This window comes from Canis lupus, chromosome 24 (assembly GCF_048164855.1).
Source record: "Canis lupus baileyi chromosome 24, mCanLup2.hap1, whole genome shotgun sequence".
Taxonomy (NCBI): domain Eukaryota; kingdom Metazoa; phylum Chordata; class Mammalia; order Carnivora; family Canidae; genus Canis; species Canis lupus.
The window spans coordinates 19973482-19992021 of record NC_132861.1 but is presented as its reverse complement, the minus strand read 5'-3'; the positions used below and the strand labels follow the sequence as shown (position 1 = coordinate 19992021).

The following is an 18540-nucleotide window of genomic DNA, read 5'->3' as shown; positions in this document are numbered from 1 at the left end:
TTCTCTCGGTATGGACTAATGGATATGTACTTTATTCTGCAGTTTAAAAACTAATACTATAATCTTTTATGTTGTTGTTGAAACTGTTCCAACTTTGGGCATTTAGGAGCACTTTCAGTTTGCCTCTTGTGTACTTTCAACATGCCCCATTTTCCTACTTCATTTTATTTAGCTTTGCTTTAGTGTGCATTTCAGATATACAGTGATTCTACTTTTTTTTTTTTGTTTTTTGTTTTACAAACTGAGGCTCTGGGGATACCTGGGTGGCGCAGCGGTTTAGCGCCTGCCTTTGGCCCAGGGCGCGATCCTGGAGACCCGGGATCGAATCCCACGTCGGGCTCCCGGTGCATGGAGCCTGCTTCTCCCTCTGCCTGTCTCTCTCTCTCTCTCTCTCTCTCTGTGACTATCATATATAAAAAATAAAAAAAAATAAAAAAACTGAGGTTCTGGGGCAACTCTGCATCAAGCAAGTCTATAGGCCCCATTTATCCAAAAGCATTTGCTCACTTTGTGTCTCTGTGTCACATTTCGGCAGGTAATTATCACAATATGTTATTATTATACTTGTAATAGTGATATGTGATCTTTGATGTTGCTTACTACTGTAACTGTTTTGAGACACCAAAAAACACACCCAAACGTTATCAATAAATACTGTGTGTTCTAAATGCTCCATTAACAAGCCATTCCCCCCATCTCTCTCCCTCTCCTCTGTCTCCTTTTCCTTGGGTCTTCCTACTCTGAAACACAATACTGAAATTAGGCTGATGCCTAATCCCAGAATGGTTTCTGAGTGTGTTCAAGTAAAACAAGAATTGCATGTCTCTCTCTTTAAATCAAAACCTAGAAATGAAAAAAAAAAAAAAAAAAAAAACTAGAAATGATTAAACTTAGGAAGGCATGTCAAAAACCGAAAACAGGCCAAAAGGTAGGCTTCTTACACCAGTTAGCAAAGTTGTGAATGCAAAGGAAAAGTTCATAAAGAAAATCAGTAAAATGGTACTTCAGTAAACATATGAATGATAAGAATACAAAACAGCCTTGTTGCTGAAATGCAGGACTTTTAAGTAGTCTGCATAGAAGACCAAACCAGACACAACATTCCCTTAAGCCAAGACCTAATGCTATTCAATTCTATTGAAAACGGAAGAGGGAAAGAAGCTTGAAGCTGGCAGAGATCCAGCTTTATCAAGTTACCCAAAAGACCTAGCTTGGCTAATTAATGAAGATGGCTACACCAAACAATAGATTTTCATTGTAGATTAAACCATCTTAGACATTCAAAGCCACAGAGAAGTCAATGCCTGGAATCAAAGGACAGACTGACCACCTTGTTAGGGGCTAATGCAGCTGGTGACCTGAAGATGAAGCCAATGCTCACTGACCATTCTGAAAATCCTAAGGCCCTTAAGAATTATGCTCAAACCACTCAGCCTGTGCACTATACACTGGACAACAATGCCTGGATGCCGGCACATCTACTGACAACGTGGGTTTACTAAATTAATGTTAAGCCCACTGCTGAGATCTACTGCTCAGAGAAAAAAAGATTCCTTTTCAAAATACTGCTGCTCACTGACAATGCACCTCATCACCCAAGAGGTCTAATGGCCAGACACAAGATTAATGTTGTTTTCATGCCTGCTGACACAACATCCATTCTGCAGCCCACAGATCAAAGCAATTTCAACTTTCCAGTCTTACTATTTGTATTTAATACATACATTTCATAAGGCTATATAGCTGCCTTAGACAGCGATTCCTCTGATGGATCTGGACAAAATAAAATGAAAAACTTCTAGAAAGCATTCACCATTCTAGATGCCATTAAAAACATTTGTGCTTCATGGGAAAAGCCTAACTATTAACAGAACAGGAGTCTGGAAGAAGCTGATTCCAATCCAACCCTCATGGATGCCTTTCAGTTGAGGGGCTCAAGACATCAGTGGACGAAATAACTGCAGATGTGGTGGAAACAGCAAGTGAACTACAATCAGAAGTGAGGCTTGAAGATGGGACTGCATTGCTGCAATCTCATGATAAAACTAAAGGATGAGGAGCTGCTTCTATGGATCTGCAAAGGAAGTGGTTTCTTGAGATGCAATCCACCCCTGGTGAAGATGCTGTGGAGATTGTTGAAATGCCAACAAAGAACTTAGCAGATTATATAAATATAATTGATAACACATCAATAGGGTTTGAGAGGACTGACTCCCAACTGTGAAAGAAGTTCTACTGTGGATGAAATGGTATCAAACCGCACCACATGCTATAGAAAAATCCTTCAGGAAAAGACGACTCTTCATGTGGCAAACTTCAGTATCATCTTATTTTAAGGAACTGCCATAACCACCTCAACTTGATCAGTATTTAATTAAGACATGCACATTTTTTAAACGTAATGCTATTTTATACTTAACTAAGTAGAATGAAGTAAATTCATTAATTGGCTTATACTTAACTAAACTATAGCTTATTATAGACTATAAGTGTAAATATATATGTAAATATATCTTATAGGTGCAAATATAACATATATACTGGGAAAACAAAAAATTCATTTGACACACTTTATTGTGATATTCACTTTACAGCATTGGTCTGGATCTGAATCTGCAAGTATCTCCAAGGTTTGTCTATGAAAGAGTGTTTGAGAGGATTCCTATTTTGAAAGAAGTTCTAGTGAGTAAAACGCTATCAAACAGCATCACACAAGTAAACACGGAGAAAGTCTGTATTTGTGAAGAGAGTCAAAAAATGCCACAGCCTTCCCAAACTTCAGCAACCACCATCCTGATCAGTCAGCAGCCATCAACATCAGGGAAAGAACTTCTACCAGCAAAAAGATTTCAACTCCCTGAAAGCTCAAATGATGGTTAGCACTTTTTATCAATGAAAGTGTTTCTTCAGGGATCCCTGGGTGGCTCAGCGGTTGAGCACCTGCCTTCGGCCCAGGGTTGATCTGGAGTCCCGGTACTGAGTCTCGCATCGGGCTCCTACACGGAGCCTGCTTCTCACTCTGCCTGTGTCTCTGCTCCCCACCATGTCTCTCATGAATAAATAAAATCTTTAAAAAAAAAAAAAAAGTGTTTCTTCATTAAGGTGAACATATGTATTTTTTAGACATAATGCTCTTACACACTTGCTATACTATAGTATAAACATAACTTCTATATGCACTGGGAAACCAAAAAATTCATTGATATACCCTATTGCCATATTTGCTTTATTCTAGTGGTCTGGTTCCAAACCTGCAGTATATCAGAGGTACATCTGTTCTTATTCCCTGGCACAACACTCCAGGCTCATTTTGGACTTTTTAGTTCAGTAACTAACCACTTCTCCACAAAGCCTCAGTGCCTTTTAGTAGAGAATGGTGTTTTAAACAGGAATATGGGTCCTCTGTGTGTGCTGTTATTGAAGCATCACTTCACTGCTTATAGGCAGACAGGGGTTATGAAATCTATGTATGCATGTGAACCCACACATATATACACATCTTTATTTCTCTAAATTAAATACCACCGAGTTCTATTGATATCCCTGATCCCAATTCAAATGTCAGTGAATTCATTTTAGCCTTAAGTTTTCTCTTTTTCTTCTTTCTCCAACAATGAGAAAATGTATCATTATCTACATTTACTAATTAATTAGTTCAACTCAAGAAAGTATACAGATTTTTTCATTAAAGATGTGAACAAAGTGAGAAAAAAGTATATATAAAAATTAGCTTCAGAACTGCTAACTCAAATCCCTGAAACACATTAACTAACTAGATTACAAAATTTATATATTGTTTTTCTTGTCATTTGCCTATTGTGTCCAGTCAAGACAGTGTTTTCCAAAGTTATTTAGGTTCCTTATTTTCTTCCTCATCCCCTTCTAGGGTGATAATGTTATTCACCTTCAATGCAATTATGTTCATTTGTTTGTTTTTTAAAGACTTTATTTTTAAGTAATCTCTACCCCCAGTGTGGGGCTCGAACTAACAAGCCCAAGATTGAGTTGCATGCTCTACTGACTGAGCTAAGCCAGGTGCTCGCATTTGTTTGGGTTTTTTGAAATGCCTTCTTATGGGTTCTCCCATATTGTTTGGTTAGATCATTTATTTTTTCAGCAAATGAAAGGAAGGGTACTATTTCTAAAATTAGTCAAGTATAAGGGAAAGATGGGAGTCAGAGTTTTATGTTTGAGGGAGAAGATTTCCTTTTTTGTAGAAGTATGATAAACCTTAACATACTTACATAAAAAGGAAAGAAATCACAAGGAAGAAATTGGGAAAAGGTCTCCATATGATCATATGGGATGTTTTAAACAATAGTGGTTCTCAAACTTTATGATGCATACGAATCACCTAGAAGACTAAGTACAGGTGTCTGGGCTCCACTACCGTTTCTGTTTCACCAGTTTAGGGAAGTGGAGGTTTGTAATTAGAATGCTGATGCTGTCTGTCCAAATATCTTAATTTGAGAATAAGTAAGAGTAAAATCAGAGTAGCTCCAAGACAGAAACATATATACATTGATATAATCAGGTACAAAATTAGAAAAACGGGATCCCTGGGTGGCGCAGCGGTTTGGCGCCTGCCTTTGGCCCAGGGCGCGATCCTGAAGACCCTGGATCGAGTCCCACGTCGGGCTCCCGGTGCATGGAGCCTGCTTCTCCCTCTGCCTGTGTCTCTGCCTCTCTCTCCTCTTTCTCTCTCTCTGTGTGTGACTATCATAAATAAATAAAAATTTTAAAAAATATATAAAAACTACATTAAAATATACTGAATAGAGGAATCCCTGGGTGGCTCAGCGGTTTAGCGCCTGCCTTTGGCCCAGGGCGCAATCCTGGAGTCCCGGGATCGAGTCCCGCGTCAGGCTCCCGGCATGGAGCCTGCTTCTCCTTCCTCCTGTGTCTCTGCCTCTCTCTCTATCATAAATAAATAAATATTTAAATATATGTGTATATATATACATATATATATAGAATACTACCTATTATTTCCAGACCATAAAGACACTTGACATTTATTCAAGGCTTTTAGTCTTTTTAATTTCCCACTTTAAAAAACAAAACTTTGGAGCACCTCGGTGGCACAGTTGAGCATCTGACTCTTGGCTTCAGTTCAGATCATGACCTCAGGGTCCTGAGATTCAGACCCATGGCAGGCTCCACATTCACTGGGCAGTCTGCTTGAAATTCCTTCTCTCCCTCTCCCACTGGCCCTCCACCTCAAGCTTGCTCCTTTCTCTCTCTCTCTCAAATAAATAAAAGCTGTTAATTTTTGTTTACACATCTTAGATCAACCACTCCCCCAAATTTCCTTATTTAACCTAGAAGAGTTTAAGTTGACCATCACAGTCATCTATTTTATACTGAATTTTAAATCTCCATATCTCAATTTATCATGTATTCTACTCCCACAAAACTTTTTATTTTTTTTTTTAATTTTTTTTTATTTTTTATTTATGATAGGCACACAGTGAGAGAGAGAGAGAGAGGCAGAGACACAGGCAGAGGGAGAAGCAGGCTCCATGCACCGGGAGCCCGACGTGGGATTCGATCCCGGGTCTCCAGGATCACGCCCTGGGCCAAAGGCAGGCGATAAACCACTGCGCCACCCAGGGATCCCCCACCAAACTTTTTAAAGTGAATTAACAGGCGCACAAAGATGTATAAAAGCATTCACAGTAGTGTTATACACATGGAGAAACTGAAACTAAGAATAGTTCATATATGTCCATCACCAGAAAAATGATCCAGTAAATTAGTGCATTGTTACAACCAATTATATGCAATACCTAAGCCCCTATATAAGTTCACAGTGAATGCAAAGCGTCCATAACCAGATAAAAAAATCATAAGAATAGCAAAGATTTATGCTAATTTGTAAAGCAATTCCCAAAGTCAAATAGACAATTTTGTTATTTTTTCTGTATTTTCCAACTTGTACAACTTATTTACGATAGGCAGTAGGGAATTTCATTAATATCACAATGAAAACTACGTATATTCACATACATATTACCATGATGTCCTTTACCTCAACTGTATCTGCTTCCGTTTTTGTAACTCCTGGTTTCTGAGTTCTTCCAAGCGTCTGAGTTCTTCTTGACGCCTCATGAGATCTATAAAAATAGATTACACATTAATATTTTTGCCTTCCCTTCTGTATTTTTAAATCAATAATTATATAATTGATTGCTGGCAACATTATTATTAACTTATTCATACTCATGCACTTAACTTCTCTTTTTGTCTATTGTATCATTTTGTAACGAAAGATTATAAGCAGTGTGATTAATCAAATTAGTATCTTTACTGGACCTGTTTCTTCCTATGTATGAAAAGATTAATAAAATTCATCCTTATGTTAAGAAATTAAGATGGGTAGTAACTATTTTAACATAAGGCCTGGAACATACTAAAAACAGAATGGTAGCTATATTTTCATATACATTCTTTCAAATGAATTACTATAATTTTTTTCAGCCATGAATGTAAAACCCAAAAAGATGCACTGGGAGACAGGAGCAGAGGTCACATAAGAACCCGAACAAACAGTAAAAGTAGTAAGACAGGATACTGTTTAACATCCAAATAATATCCCTCCCGATATAATTAGCATTAAGATTCCTCCCACACAAAGTCAATTTCTTCACCAACCCTTGCCATATCATCCAGAACAGGGGTTCCAGAGTAGTAGAAGATTAACTATCAGGTAATTACTTAAGCTGGAGAAAACTAGTAGACAGCAAAAATATTTAATCTACTCATATTCCTAATAGGAAATGTTTCGATAAGCCAAAATGTAGAGAGTGTACTATGATCATTAATTACCCGAGAAAGTCTATTCAGTATATAACAATTTTATCATGGTTTTGTAAGGTAATTGCTCTTACCATATATAACAATGTAAAAATATGTATTACATTTTCTTCCACCAAAAAAGGGTAAGAAAAAAAATAAACATTTCTTTTCTAGCAACTAGATTTTCTCCTTTTAAGCTGTACCATTTGAGAAAACTACTGCAACCTCTCAGAATTTCCACATCTGTAATGCTGGTTTAATAATTAGCTCAAAGACTCCAACAATAAAGTTATCAGATAAGTACATTATCCAATTTAAGTAGGAACACTATCAACTTAAAGCAAAACCAGCATTTACATTTACTAAATTATTTCTTTTAAGTTGCTCATATCCAAAATTCCTGAAATTTCAACAGAGCTTACATTTTGTACACTGCCATAGTAATATCCTTCTGGGGGAATATATATATATATATTTTTCATCCTTTGATGAAGGGACAGTAAATCACTCAAAAACTTTTCTTAAAAAAATCCAAACCATCCATCCATACACATAAAGACATCTGGTGCAGCACTACTTACTAAGAAACCAAAAGAAGTTTGAAAATGCTTTCCTAATTTGTTGACAAAGAACCTAAAATTATATCTGTAATTTCGATATATCATAAATACATGGGAATATAAGGGAATAAGAGGGAATACAGACAAATTTGGAAGTTTGCACTGGGGATGCAGGAGTGGCTCAGTGTTTAAGCATCTGCCTTTGGCTCAGGGCATGATCCTGGTCCCATGATTGAGTCCCTCCTCAGGCTCCCTGAGGGGAGCCTGCTTCTCTCTGTCTCTGCCTGTGTCTCTCATGAATAAATAATTTAAAATCTTTGAAAAAATAAATAAAAAGTTTGCTCTGCACTGTGTTTTCTCAATTTAATATTCTTCAAGTCAGGAAAACAGAATGTATATTCTCTAACAGTGTATTTTCCAGAAATAGCAGCACTGAATCTACAGATTGAAAGGGCATATTTAGTCCCAAAAGAAAAGCAGAAACACTATACTGGTATAACAAGATGTATCTTAAATACAAGAATGAACAGATGGAAAGATGTAATAAAGTACAGTAAAATGTTAGTAACAGAATATAAGTAGTGAACACCTTAAAATTCCTTCAACATTATTTTCAAAATTTCTCTTAACAAGAGCTGCCTGGGTGGCTCGGTCAGTTAAGCATCTGACTCCTGATCTCAGTTCAAGTCTTGATCTTAGGGTTGTGAGATTAGGCTCTGTGTTGGGCTCCATGGTGGGTGTGGGGCCTACTTAAAAAGAAAAAAAGAAGAAAAAAAACTTCTCTTAACAAAATATTGGGGAGAAAAAACACAACCTGGGTAAGTTACTGGACTTTGCTTAAGAAGAATCAAGTTCAAGTCATTTCTGAGACAAGAAAAATTCAGGCTTACTTCAGACTTCCCCACACAAACATTCAATGCTAGAAGACAATGAAACATGCTATCAAGTACTTAAGGAAAGGAGAAAAAGATCTATGAGTTTCAAGCACCAGTTTAAAATATAGGGATCAAGATAATATTTTAGAAGATGCAACAACTCAAGGAATGTTTTTTCTGTGAACGCTTCCTTAAATCATCATGAGAGGATAAACAACAATCAAATGATGCTACTTAAAATTGGGTTAAAATTTAAACACATGAAGATCATTAAAGAACATTAAGCTGAAATGAAAACATGGTATCAGAGAGATATGTGCACTTCCATGTTCACTCCAGCATTATCCACAACAGTGAACATTTGGAAACAACCTAAGTGTTCATCAACAAATGAATGGATAAAGATGTGGTATCTGTGTATGTATGTATCCATACACCACACAATGTGGTATACACAAACATATATACACTCAACTCATATACACAGACACACAATAGATTATTCAGCCACAATAAAATGAAACTCTACATTTCCAAGAACACGGATGGACTCTGAGGCATTAAAGCTCATTAAAATATGCCAAAGAAAGACAAATACTGCACAGAACTTAAACGTGAAATCTTAAAAAAAAAAAAAAAAAATCACACTAATAGAAACAAAGGAGTAGAAAAGTGTTGTCAGGGGCAGGGAAGTGGAGTAAAAAGGGAAAGGTTGGTAAAGAGGAAAAGCTTTCACCTATAATAAAGCCTGAGGATTTAACGTATAATGTAGTGACTATAGTTGGTGACACTGTATTGTGTAATTAAGAATTAAGAGAGTAAAACTTGAATGTTCTACAACACCAGAGAAAATTAGCTTTTATACTAAAAAAATAATTAAGTTGGGCAGCCCCGGTGGCGCAGCGGTTTAGGGCCGCCTGCAGCCCAGGGCATGATCCTGGAGACCCTGGATCAAGTCCCACGTCAGGCTCCCTGCATGGAGCCTGCTTCTCCCTCTGCCTGCGTCTGTGCCTCTCTATCTCTCTGTGTCTCTCATGAATAAATAATTATTTTTTAAAGGTTTTATTTAAGTTAATGTCATTAATCTAGACAAATCAGATGCAAAATAAAGTTGAGAGGAAAAGAGAACAAAGGAGGAATAAATTATGCTTATTTCCTTGTTGTTTTTTCCTTCAGTAATCAGGATCAAAAGATATTTAAAACCAATTTACTTCCACTACTTGATTTATCAGTACAAAGGCATATATATAAACACTGATGATATAAATGTAAAATTCCAGTGGTGAAAAGAGAAGACAGTAATAACAATATACCTAGCAGAGTTAATTTCATCTACTGAAAGCTTATAACTAAAGGAACAAAGATAATACAAAAATAACCATGTAGAAATTTCAGGAATTGTCTCCTACACTCCTACAATAATAACCATGTAGAAAATTCAGGAATTGTCTCCTACAAAAGGACCAAAAACAAAGGAAGAAGGAAAAAAGTAACCTGTAACAGTATAATGGGATTTGGATCTAGAAAGGATTAAATAAACATCAGTAAAGTACCAAAGTACAAGTATTAAAACATACTGGTGTATCAAAAAGAATTAAAATTTACAAAACCTCGCTAAGGTATATACATAAATATTCATTGAAGCATTGCTTTTACTAACAAACTGGGAAGAGACCTAGGTAGGTATCAGTCAACAGAAGAAGAGCTAAAGTAATTATTATATCCATTGAACAAAATATCATGCAACCATTTAAAATATGAGGCAGTTCTGTAAGTATCTACTGTAGAAAGTAAAATAGCAAGGTAGAAAAAAGATAAATAGGAAATTTCTTGGTTATAAATACACATACATACTTAATGACATATTCGAGTTTACTTTTCATTAAGGGATATACAAAAGAAACTTAAAATACGGGGATCCCTGCATGGCTCAGTGGTTTGGTGCCTGCCTTTGGCTCAGGGCGTGATCCTGGAGTCCCAGGATCAAGTCCCACATCGAGCTCCCTGCATGAAGCCTGCTTCTCCCTCTGCCTGTGTCTGACTCTCTCTCTCTCTGTCTCTCATGAATAAATAAATAAAATCTTAAAAAAAAAAAAAAAAGAAAGAAACTTAAAATACAGAAGAGACTGTAATTCCTACAAGAAAGCAGAAGGTAGAAGAAGATAGGAGTACACTTTCTCTGTACTATTTGAGTTTTCTATTTCCATAGGTCACCTGAAGAGTCCTGTTTCTGTTTCTGCACAGCCACAGAACAAAGATTACCTAAAGTCCCTCCTGCCATCTGAATAATCCCTTAAAAATGGTGTATGAACTATAAAATTGTAGAACAAAAGAAAGAAAATTGTAAATTAAAAAAAATTTTTGAACACTGAAAAAAATTGATCACCTGTAGTCTTTTGCTGAAATAAATACAAGATGTACTTTAGCACAAGTAAACCCAGAAGGAGGATACACTAAGTGATGTGCTTTTCTATTACAAACCGAAATATTGTCAACAAGGGTTATAAATAAACACACAAAAAGCAATGAAAAGATAAAAACTCAGGAGACATAACTTTACAAAATTATTCTGCTTCAAAAGTCAAGTCTTAGGGATGAGACAAATCTTCTAAGAGCTCAGAAGAGCTTTATGAGACCTGAAGAAATATTGCTCTTTGTCATCACTATATCCTCAAATACCTCAGTGTCTTCTACCAACTGACCTTAAAAAATACGTTATGTAATGACTGTTACAATACTGTCTGTCATCATCAACAAGTATCTTGTAGTACAAATGCTTCCATATTTAATCAATGTTATGTCCTAACCATGGCATGACTGTAGACAGTGGCAAAGTGCCCAGAAGGCTATAAGCAGAAAACAATGCATATATTGGACAGAAGTATGAGAGTAATCATGAAGCCTACGAAACGAAAACTTAAAAAATTTCCCAGTCGACTCTGATGTGTTAACAAATTTTAGAACCACAAAACCACCAGACTAAAGATCTCTCTTCCATCTCTAAGCAATGATTCTGTAACCTTATCTTTTTATAAAGCAATTTAAAATTTTCTGCTAGATAAGAGACTTAGTTTATCTTGAAACATATTATGTAATATAAATGAGCTCAATTTTCTTAGAAGAGTGAACTTGCAGAACAGGTAAGTTTACTGTCCAAATGAAACCAGAAATGTCTGACTAGTTTCTTTAGTTGTTGCACTGGATTTTGTTTAACTTATTTAGTTTCAGGGACAGTTATTTAATGACTTGATCATAAATGTTCAATAAATGTTTACTGAACAGAAAAACCAAATAAACAATCCTGGGCTTCTAGGAATTAAGAATCTATCAAAAGGATTTAAAAATGAACAATGATCATATTTTCACCTTTTAAAGAAATACTGGCTCTCGTATGAAGAACAGATTGGAAGAACCAAGATTAAATGACAGTCCAATAAGAAGACTACTGCAGAAACTTAGGTAAGCATCCCGGTGCCTTGATCTCTGGGGGTAGCCAAGACAATGTAGGTAAATGTTTACTGAAATGTTAAAAAAATTAAATAAAATAAAAAACAGCAAAATAGAGAGTAATCAAATGTTTATTTTAAGAAATACAAACTATTATGGATAGTTGAAAAAATGAGTGGCAGGAATAACCAGAAGAAATTATTTCGAGAATTACAGAACACAAAAGAAGCAAATAGATAATAAAGGCATAAAAAGAAACACAACAAGAGGATAAGAGGAAAAGCGAGCTTCTACATATATTTAAGTAGCTTATCAGGTTAGGTGTTTGACCAATGAATATGAGAATAAACGATCACCCATTAGGACTGCTCTGAAAAGTTCAGTTAGTTCTATCTCAAATGTTTAAAATATTCTTGCCAACTACAACAAATTCAATCCTCCTGAATCCCCATATCCGTCAGCATACATGAAATCTTTTTCATTCCTGCCGAAGAATATCCATATGTAATCTTTGGACAGACAGTATAATCTTATACAACCAGCATTTGTCTTAATTCTTCTTTCCATCAATCAAAATCTTTTAAGTTTTTAATTCCAGTGCAATATTAGTGTCAGGTATACACCAAAACAAAATCTTGATTAGGTGACTTTATCCCAAATCTACATACCAAAAATTACCCACTGTGCTTCTCTTTTTGCCAGCAAATCGTCTATCTTTACAAGCAAAATTTAAAAATCCTTTAATAACCTCTAAACAATACAACTTATATAGGTAAATCGTTTTTTCTTTTTAAACGCAGGGCTTGAATTCATAACCCTAAGATCAAGACCTGAGTTGAGATCAAGAGTCAGATGCTTAACCAAATGAGCCACCCAGGGACCCAAAAACTTATTTTAATAAGGGATTCTGAGATTGTTGGTTTATTAAAGGAAGTTCTTGGAAAAGGGAGATTTTTTTTCTAATAAAGTGAGAGTCCCAACTATCTCTAAACTCCTAACTGGCAACTTAAATAGTTAATAGGTAACACTGGGAAATATAAACTTAGCTTTAAGAAAAAAAAATCAGGGATGCCTGGGTGGCTCAGCGACTGAGCATCTGCCTTTGGCTCAGGGCATGATCCTGGGTCCAGGGATGGAGTCCCGCATTGGGCTCCCTACAAGGAGCTTGCTTCTCCCTCTGCCTATGTCTCTGCTTCTCTCTTGTGTCTCTCATGAATTAAAAAATAAAAAAAATTTTTAAAAATTAAAAACAGAGGAAAAAAACCATACCATATCTATTTGAAAGCCCATTTTGGGGGCACCTGGTGGCTCAGTCAGTTAAGCGGCTGACTTTGGCTCATGGTCATGATCCCAGGGTTCTAGCATGGAGCCTTGTGAGAGGTTCTCTTCTCAGTGGGGAGTCTGCCTCTTCCCCCTACTCATGTTCGCTCTCTCTCAAATAAATAAAATAAAATAAAATAAAATCTTAAAAAAAAAAATTTTTTTTTACCTTGCCTCATTAGCATTAATTGGTGTTCGTGCCTGGCTGCTTCCATTTCTGCTTCTAGTTTCTCTTTGGCTTCTCTGATGTTTCTATCAACCTGCTCACGCTGCTGCTTTTCCATTTCATCAAGAGCCTTCCATCGGGATGCATATTCAAATTCAAATGTCCCAGGCTGAGCAAAACGTGGCGGCTGTTCTCTTTCCCTAAGTTCACATTTAAAAACACAGAAATATATGTTTAAAAGGCAAAACAATAAATAAGAATTACAAGAACAACCATTTACTAAGCAGTTGCAATGCTCATGGCACTGTGTCAGGCAAGTACTCTACATGTTTACCTCACGGCAATATTGTAATGCATGTTTTAATAGCCCTGAGTTAAGAGACAGCCCGAGGATGCCCACCCAACTAGTAAGAACAGAACCAAGACTCCAATGTAAGCAATCTGATTATTACAAGGTGCACTCCCCTAATTATCACCTTCAATGAGGCCTTTCTGATTTTCACTCAATTTTATGTAAGGCAATCTGCAACACATGAATCAAATACGCCCTAAATTAACCATCTAGAATCAAACTTTTCTTCTAAAAGGAGTAACCTGGGGATCCCTGGGTGGCGCAGCGGTTTGGCGCCTGCCTTTAGCCCAGGGCGCGATCCTGGAGACCCAGGATCGAATCCCACGTCAGGCTCCCGGTGCATGGAGCCTGCTTCTCCCTCTGCCTGTGTCTCTGCCTCTCTCTCTCTCTCTCTCTCTGATTATCATAAATAAATAAAAATTTTAAAAAAAAAAGAGTAACTTTTGGGCAGCCTGGGTGGCTCAGGGGTTTAGCACCGCCTTTGCCCCAGGGTGTGGTCTTGAAGACCTGGGATCAAGTCCCAGGTCGGACTCCCTACAGGGAGCCTGCTTCTCCCTCTGCCTGTGTCTCTGCCTCCCTCTGTGTGTGTCTCTTATGAATAAATAAATAAAAATAAATAATAAAAATAAAAGTAGTGACTTTCAGGGATAGTACTAAAAGCAGATAGCACATTGAGTATTACGTGCTAGGCAAATTGGCTATGCCAAAAAGCAAAGGCCTCATTTACAAATATATCTATTAATTGCTGTAACTCAAGTACCTAGCACAACATCTAGCAAAAACTATATACATTTAACATTTATTTCTTGAATGATCAGCAAACAACCAAAAAATTTTTTAAAAGATAATGACCTATGGATGTACTTGAAATGCAAAGAATTTTTTCAATTATTCTTGCCTATCACAACTTCTATTTAAAAATACTGGTAAATGGGGATCCCTCGGTGGCTCAGCGGTTTAGTGCCTGCCTTCGGCCCAGGATCAAGTCCCGCATCGGACTCCCTGCATGGAGCCTGCTTCTCCCTCTGCCTGTGTCTCTGCCTCTCCCTCTCTGTGTCTTTCATGAATAAATAAATAAAGTCTTAAAAAAATAAAATAAAATACTGGTAAGGGCAGCCTGAGTGGCTCAGCGGTTTAGTGCTGCCTTAGGCCCAGGGCATGATCCTGGAGACCCAGGATTGAGTCCCACGTCAGGCTCCCTGCATGGAGCCTGCTTCTCCATCTGCCTGTGTCTCTGCCTCTCTATCTCACATGAATAAATAAATAAAATCTTAAAAAAAAAATAAAATACTGGTAAAAATAGAATCCCTATCCCACCAATGTAAGTACAGATGCCTTGCAATCCTAAATTTTAACTTTTATTTTAGGGTGGAGAGGGAAAGATGGGTAGGTGAGACAAATGTGGGAGAGCCAGGGAGAGGTTGTCACAGAAGAAAAGATGTAGTAACAAGAAAGAGCTACAAAAATATTCAGAGGTATATTAGGAAAATCAAAGTTAATCATGATCTGGAATTCTATACCTAAAAAATAGATTTGGACTTTTTCTTTTTAAAACATTGACTGGAGGGGGATCCCTGGGTGGTCAGTGGTTTGGCACCTGCCTTCAGCCCAGGGTGTGATCCTGGAGTCCCGGGATCAAGTCCCATGTCGGGCTCCCTGCATGGAGCCTGCTTCTCCCTCTGCCTGTGTCTCTGCCTCTCTGTGTGTGTCTCTGCCTCTCTGTGTGTGTCTCTCATGAATAAATAAATAAAATCTTTAAAAAAAAAAAAACATTGACTGGAAAAGGCAAAGGAATGAGGGGAATCAACCACCTACTAATTTTTCTGGAAGAATATTTCTTAGTAATTCCTCAATCAGACTTGGGACTATAATCATAAATATTTTTTAAATCTTCCTTTTTCTCCAAGGGAAACACTAAAAACAATATGGATTTAAGGAGTTAGAATAAATTTGAATCATAGCTCCTATGCTTTGTGAATGAACATTCTCTTCTGAACATAACCTTTTAGCAGCAAAACTAGAAATATAACCAGATCTAGTAAGGTTTTCTGGGTAATTAAATCAGTATATAAACAAACACTCTTATATGCATATAAATTCCACTTTCTGTAACACCCTTAAAACTCTATTCTCTAATTCTTTTTTTTTTTTTTTTTAATTTTTATTTATTTATGATAGGCAGAGGGAGAAGCAGGCTCCATGCACCGGGAGCTTGACGTGGGACTCGATCCCGGGTTTCCAGGATCGCGCCCTGGGCCAAAGGCAGGCGCTAAACTGCTGCGCCACCCAGGGATCCCTATTCTCTAATTCTTAAATCCAAAAGTATGCTGTAGTTCAAATTTGTAATGGTAAACTATAACCACAAAAAAATGTCAAGTGACTAGGAAGTCATAGTAAGTCTTTGAAAAATAGCATTGTATGAGAAATTAAAATGGTTCTGAATTACAAGTGATGATATCACCAACCCTCTTCCTTTAATGTTTTTCATCGTCTATATACTAGAGTATTCCGGGACTCACTCCTTTGACATAGTTCTCTATCACATGTGGTAACTATAGCCCAGAGAACTCATCTAAATTCCAGATGTGAATCCAACTACTTACTTGACATCTTCACTTGGATGTTGAAAACTGTCTCAAACGTAACATGCCCAAAGTTCCTGAACTTCCTCCCCCAAAACTGCTCCTCCTACAGGATTCTCCAGACTGATCATTAGCAATTTCCAAATTTCCAGTTACTTTGGCCTACAACCATGTAATCATGCTTTCAACTCTCTCCCATATCCATCAACAAAATCCAAAGTCTATTTTCAAACTATATCCTGAACCTGACCACTTCTCATCATCAACACTGCAATCTCCACTTCAACAGGCTCCAAACTTACTATCTTCTCCAATTCTACTCTTGGTTCTTTATAAAATCTATTCTTAAAATAGCCAAAAAAAGCTATTGTTAAATTTAGGATTAAATCACTACTCTGGGGCAGCCTGGGTGGGCTCAGCGGTTTAATGCCGCCTTCAGCCCAGGGCGTGATCCTGGAGACCCGGGATCGAGTCCCGCATCGGGCTCCCTGCATGGAGCCTGTGTCTCTACCTCTCTCTGTCTCTCTCATGAATAAATAAATAAAATCTTTAAAAAATAAAAATAAATAAATCACTACTCTGCTCCTTCCTTTCTCATAAAATACAAAAACCAAGATATCAGCTTAATAACCAGCAAGGCACAACAATCTCCTCTCCTCCCAACATCCCTTATCTACTTCATCCCTGTTTCCTCTCCTTACTCACCATGCTCCAGCTAAACTGGCCTCTCTACTGTTCCTAGAACTTGCCAGAGTCTTCTCTCAAGGCCTTTATAGTTACTGTTTCCTCTACTGAGATCACTATTTTCTCTACTCCATCCTAATTCTGATCCTATACAGCTAGACAGCTAGCTTCCTCCCCTCTCCTTCAAGCTATAATTAAATCTTACCTTCTCAGTAGGGCTTCTCCAACCACCTGTACAAAGAACCACACTAAAAAAAAAAAAAAAAAAAAAAGAACCACACTACTCTGTTCCAAAGCATTCACTTTCCTGTATCTTTCTGCTATATTTATTTTACTAATTTTATTGGTTTTTTTTAAAGATTTATTTATTTATGATAGTCACAGAGAGAGAGAGAGAGAGAGAGGCAGAGACACAGGCAGAGGGAGAAGCAGGCTCCATGCCAAGGAGCCCGACATGGGACTCGATCCCGGGACTCCAGGATTGCGCCCTGAGCCAAAGGCAGGCGCTAAACCGCTGAGCCACCCAGGGATTCCCTTAATTTTATTGTTTAACCTCCTTACCACTCCTACATAGCACGAATTTCTGGCCTATTTTGTTCACTAGTTCATCTCCTACACCAGGCATAGAACAAGCACTCATATTTCTCATTTAAATTAACTACACAGAAAAAACATTCAACTGCACTAAAATCAAAGAATGCTAATTAAAATAACATGCATACTGGAGGGTATTATGCTGAGTGAAGTAAGCCAGTCGGAGAAGGACAAACATTATATGTTCTCATTCATTTGGGGAATATAAATAATAGTGAAAGGGAATATAAGGGAAGGGGGAAGAAATGTGTGGGAAATATCAGAAAGGGAGACAGAACGTAAAGACTGCTAACTCTGGGAAACGAACTAGGGGTGGTAGAAGGGGAGGAGGGCGGGGGGTGGGAGTGAATGGGTGACGGGCACTGGGGGTTATTCTGTATGTTAGTAAATTGAAAACCAATAAAAATTAATTAAAAATAAAATAAAATAACATGCATAAAATACCATTTTGAACATCGCCATCTTTTTGTCACAATAAACAAAAATACCTTTATACATACACCAAGGAGTGTAAATTTTGTAACATTTCTGGAAAACAATTTGTCAGTATTAATCAATTTTATATATGCATACATTTTGATCTAAGCCTTTACACCTTTTATTAGTTGGTTTTTTTAAAATAATAATTTTCACAATTTAATAGATGTTTTAATTTTTGGTTTCTTATTTCTTGTGTACTTCCACCACCAGAAATATAAGCACCAGGAAGGCAAAAACAGTTCCAAGTTTCACTGAGAGCACCTGGAACACTGCCTAACACAAAAGCACTCCAGTATCTGTTGAATTCATGCATGTAAATATATTAGTTTTATTTATTATAATGAACAAGTACCTGATTAAAAACAACACAATATATTCATGCAGCCAATTCATGTAAAAACATTTCCAGTATAGTGAGCAAAAAGCAACTGGTAAAAGAAGAATATACATTTTGAAAATAGACTATTTTTCAGGGCACCTGGATGGCTTGGCAAGTTAAGCGTCTGCCTTTGCCCAAGGTCTTGCCATGATCCCAGGGTCCTGGGATTGAGCCCCACTTTGGGCTCCCTGCTCATCAGGGAATCTACTTCTCCTCCACTCACTCCCCCTGGTTCATGCTCTCTCTCACTCACTCTTTCAAATAAATAAATAAAATCTTTTTTTAAAAAAAGGCTACTTTTCT

At 37.1% G+C, this 18540-nt stretch overlaps 2 protein-coding genes across 19 annotated transcripts in view; both read right to left on the bottom strand.

Annotated features, from left to right (window-relative positions):
* LOC140615859 (zinc finger MYM-type protein 5-like) overlaps positions 1-18540 on the bottom strand; it is a 179739-nt gene that overhangs the window by 66142 nt on the left and 95057 nt on the right. For all 3 annotated transcript variants that reach the window (XR_012016365.1, XR_012016366.1, XR_012016364.1), the window contains exons 11-12: positions 13170-13366; positions 6032-6116 (exon numbers count right to left, since the gene is read on the bottom strand). The gene's annotated coding sequence lies outside the window, so the exon portion shown is untranslated. The remainder of the gene's footprint in view (positions 1-6031; positions 6117-13169; positions 13367-18540) is intronic.
* PSPC1 (paraspeckle component 1) overlaps positions 1-18540 on the bottom strand; it is a 106217-nt gene that overhangs the window by 60252 nt on the left and 27425 nt on the right. For all 16 annotated transcript variants that reach the window (XM_072795902.1, XM_072795903.1, XM_072795905.1 and 13 more), the window contains exons 4-5: positions 13170-13366; positions 6032-6116 (exon numbers count right to left, since the gene is read on the bottom strand). In XM_072795902.1, coding sequence (XP_072652003.1) covers positions 6032-6116; positions 13170-13366 — 282 coding nt within the window. The remainder of the gene's footprint in view (positions 1-6031; positions 6117-13169; positions 13367-18540) is intronic.